Genomic DNA, 4,036 nt, shown 5'->3' on the forward strand with positions numbered 1-4,036 from the left:
AAAAAAATGGCTCAAGATACTGATAATGTACTAGAAATCAAAATTCCATTCGTTAGATTCAGGGGAAATATATTAACCCATTGTCAGAATCGGGGGAAATTTATCTAGATATATACCATTTTTTCAAAATGAAACCGGCAACTTGCTGTTATCATTCACTTCAGAGCAGAAGCACAGGGGATGAGGATGAAATAAGTTGCAAAGTCTTAATGTGTCTGGAGTAAGTTACATAACCAGATAACAGCCAGCATTCTATTTTAACATTCATTCATGCAAGTGGGTACAAAGTTGTACCTTAACAGTATTGAGGAGAATTTTGGCTTCACTGCTGCTGTTGAAGTGGTCACGAACAGGCTGAAAAGTATAAAATGGTATTAGGCCAAACAAATCTATACATGAATAAATATGAGACATTACAAATTACTACCTCCGTCCCAAAATATAAGATGTTTTTGCAGTTCAAATTGAACTGAAAGAACGTCTTATATTTTCAGATGGGAGTAGTATATCTCTAAAAAGGAACTTGATTGAAAAGAAAACACAGGTGTCCAGATTAATAATTGCATTAATAGGCCACAAGATTGACACCTCCACAATAAAAGTAATCCATCGACACTATTTGCCAGGTATGGCACAAAATATGAGATATGCAGCGACAGAATGATAAAAAAATAACAGAAACCATCTCAGGCATTACAAATTCACAATACAATTTACTAAATAATGAATTATGAAAAATACAGCAGTGGAACAAATCAAAAAACAAACAGAAACTGGTAATGCTCTGAGAGTGCATAAGTTAATGACTCGTGAAAGACTGCACCACCTTACTGAAGAAAAAAAACATGATAAAAACTATTACCTTCAATATTTCATTGATCGCTTTCGCCAAAGCAGGTTTAACGTCGGCAGGATGCAAATCACCCGCTTCATAATCAGCAACAAGCTCATCCATGGTTAAAAATGTCCTGTTTCAAAGCAAGCATGGTTATAACTCCAAACAAAAAAAAGTCAATAGTACAAAACTTTCAACAGAGATTAACTAAGGTGTGTGTGTTTATTCAACCAACACAGATAAGATTTTTAAATTTTTAGTAAGTCCAAGAAAAGAATATTACTTGTTACCGCCATTGTTTTCTTTGCGGACAACCTCAAACTTGTCAAACCAAGGGAAAACAATGTACTGGATGTACTCCAGGCACGGATTTTTATCAACAATTTTGGGAGGACAGAAAGCTTGCTTTATCTTCAAATTTACCTGAGCCTGCAATAAATTTGGTTAGGGTACAATATCAGCTCAGGAAAAGGGCAAAACCTTGACAAACAAATTTTGCTCTATAAATTCCAGCTTGATAAATTGATAATATCATGACCACATGCCATCTACAAGATCAATTGAACGACAAAGACAAGTTCTAAGCAAATGATGAACACAGTGCAGACCAGACTGAAGTGGTAGAACTTCTAAAAATACTAGAAATAACATGTCTACGCATATCAAGAGTAGAAGTATTTTTTAAATCGCCAAACCTAACATCCAAATATGCTGGTTAGGGCTTCATTTTCTTGCATGGCAAACAAGGACCATACCCTACAATATCCTAGCCAAGTAATATCTTTCAACATTCAAACATCTCTGGATGAGGTTGTATGGAATGATTAGGTGGCATAAGCTTTTGAAATAAATAAAGGTTGTTCATGAAGAGAAAATTTAGAACCTCATCATCTTCCATAAAGATAGCCGATGTCGGATCACTCTTTGACATCTTCTCCTGGCCTTCTTTGAAACCGGGGAGCATATCTGTAATTCATGTTAAGGAACAAAAAAAATTATACGACCTGGCAATGACACACTACAAAGGAATTCTAACGACATAACCACCGAGACACATATATCAATATATTAAGACAAAACACACTGCAGAAAAAAAATAAACAACACAGCAGTGGCAGATCAGGATACGATGTGACAGAATAATTGGCTTGTTTTTCCTTTTGATGTCATCGCAATATTCCCTTGCTAACATGTTAACCTTCCTTTGGTCCATACCCAACTGGCATATGTCCGCCTACAAACAGAAACAGATTAGAGAGAATCAATGACAATCTAAAAATCTAGAATAAAGGTATACCACCCTACAATATCGAGTGAAATAGAAATATATCAATAGCCTTACTTAAATTATGTGAATGGTTAAACTAAAATTTTACAGAGCGGTGTCTGCAATATAAATATACTAACCTTCAGGAAGAATATATCAGCACACTGCATGCAAGGATAGAAGATCTGTGCAGCAGTCAATTCCTCATTGTCAGAGCGACCCATAATCGTACAACACCTGTGAAGTAAGGAAAAATGAAATGGCAAAATTATGTTTGAGTTCGAACTTTGGAAGTCAAGAATCATCTGGATGCATATGCAATTTAAATGGCCGTACCTCGTTATTCTTTTGATATTATTTTTCCTGCCAATGTCCATTACAAGTGGCCAGTATTCATTTGCACGCCTATTAATTTCCTCTGAAGACCATAAGAATTCAACACCATCAAGGTTCATACCAGCTGCTTTCCATATTTCAATCATGTAGCGCCCGACAGTCTGGATTTTTTTCAGATCACCACCCATTTTGTTGTTTAGCTGTGCAAACCAGTCTGCTATCCAGATTTTCACTTTGCATCCCGCTCTGATCATCTTGTTAACATTAATTGTCTTCACAACACCCTGTGAATACAATACATGAGAATGTCTATCACCAGCAAGTCCTATCAGGTCTTGCAATCTGACAGTTTGCGCATATTGGCCTCATTGCATCACTAAAGTAACCATTTTCACAATGTGTAGTACTGGCATCATAATAATTGTGGAAGCACATCAAGAATTGCTGAAGGCACGTGTAAGATTAACATTTATACTAGGATGTTTCATTCTTATTATTAATCTTATGGAACAACAAAGCAACGAAATATGGGAGCGGTAAACTCACTAATCTTTCTAGTTTGACAGAGCCGGAGAAATCAAGGCTGGGTATTATAACCACAACCTACTGGCGCTCCCATACAGAACGAATCAGGATAGTGCTCCTTATTTTCAGGAGCTTTTATTGCTGACTTCTTTCTAGTTTTATTTATGCTACTATTTTGCACACTCTCTCTTTGTTCTCTGAACTAACACTTTTCTTTTGGTTTCTTATTCTTCAAAGACTTCAGCAGTTTAACCAAAAACTACTAGCACAAATATAACCACCCAGTCATCTATAATCAGCACATGCTATTTAACTAATCTGATGCACAATTGCACATATGATTAAGAGTTAGAAAAAAAATCAAAATTCGACTACTCCCTAGTTTTATGGATAGCAGAAATAAGTAGGCTAGGCATACATCTAGTGTAAGCATCCAGCTAGGTAATACCATGCTAAGTGATAACCTTCTTGTTTGGGTATTAAATTAGCTGGTCAACAAAGACCTAGAGTACGACTGTAGACACATATCACAACATGAATGAACATGATAACACCACCCGAACAGGTAACAGCACACTTGATAGTCATATACTGCACTCATAAATTTGGTAACGATGTTAGTTGAAATCCGAGATTCCTGTCCAAGAACTCTTCCTGACAACCGAAGGTATCCTCCTGGATGCTCCTGACCGAGTCGCACATTCGATCCGAAGTTATTAGATGGGAAGGCGGTAAGTTTCCGTCGAACCTGGGCAATGTGCATTCGGCCAGAGGGCTCGAACCCGTCGTAGCAGATAGGGACGGGCTTGTTCTGCAGCAGCCGCTTGAGCTCGTCAGGCTGAATACACTCCTCGCCTATGCTCATCAGCAAGTCGAACCGCTCGTCCAGGCTCAATGCCGCCACGCCCCCCGCGAGGTCTTCGGCGACGGCGGCGGCAGCGGAGGAGGAGGAGGCTGCAGGGGAGGCATCAGGAGCCGCGGAAGGTTCCGTTGATGCCGCGGCGGGGGCGGAGGCCTCTGCGGTGACAGCGGCGGCAGCCAGGGAAGTGTCCATGGAGGTGGCGGCGGCGGCG

General features: G+C 39.1%; 1 protein-coding gene across 1 annotated transcript in view; it reads right to left on the bottom strand.

The window, feature by feature from the left end:
- The window catches only part of LOC119329217 (tyrosine--tRNA ligase 1, cytoplasmic-like), a 5,137-nt gene extending 1,107 nt beyond the window's left edge, over positions 1-4,030 (bottom strand). The window contains exons 1-8 of the mRNA XM_037602225.1: positions 3,712-4,030; positions 2,439-2,722; positions 2,243-2,339; positions 1,964-2,069; positions 1,719-1,801; positions 1,119-1,264; positions 863-968; positions 295-354 (exon numbers count right to left, since the gene is read on the bottom strand). Coding sequence (XP_037458122.1) covers positions 295-354; positions 863-968; positions 1,119-1,264; positions 1,719-1,801; positions 1,964-2,069; positions 2,243-2,339; positions 2,439-2,722; positions 3,712-4,017 — 1,188 coding nt within the window. The 5' untranslated portion in view covers positions 4,018-4,030. The remainder of the gene's footprint in view (positions 1-294; positions 355-862; positions 969-1,118; positions 1,265-1,718; positions 1,802-1,963; positions 2,070-2,242; positions 2,340-2,438; positions 2,723-3,711) is intronic.
- Positions 4,031-4,036: the final 6 nt, after the last annotated feature.

Source organism: Triticum dicoccoides, chromosome 7A, assembly GCF_002162155.2.
Source record: "Triticum dicoccoides isolate Atlit2015 ecotype Zavitan chromosome 7A, WEW_v2.0, whole genome shotgun sequence".
NCBI lineage: Eukaryota > Viridiplantae > Streptophyta > Magnoliopsida > Poales > Poaceae > Triticum > Triticum dicoccoides.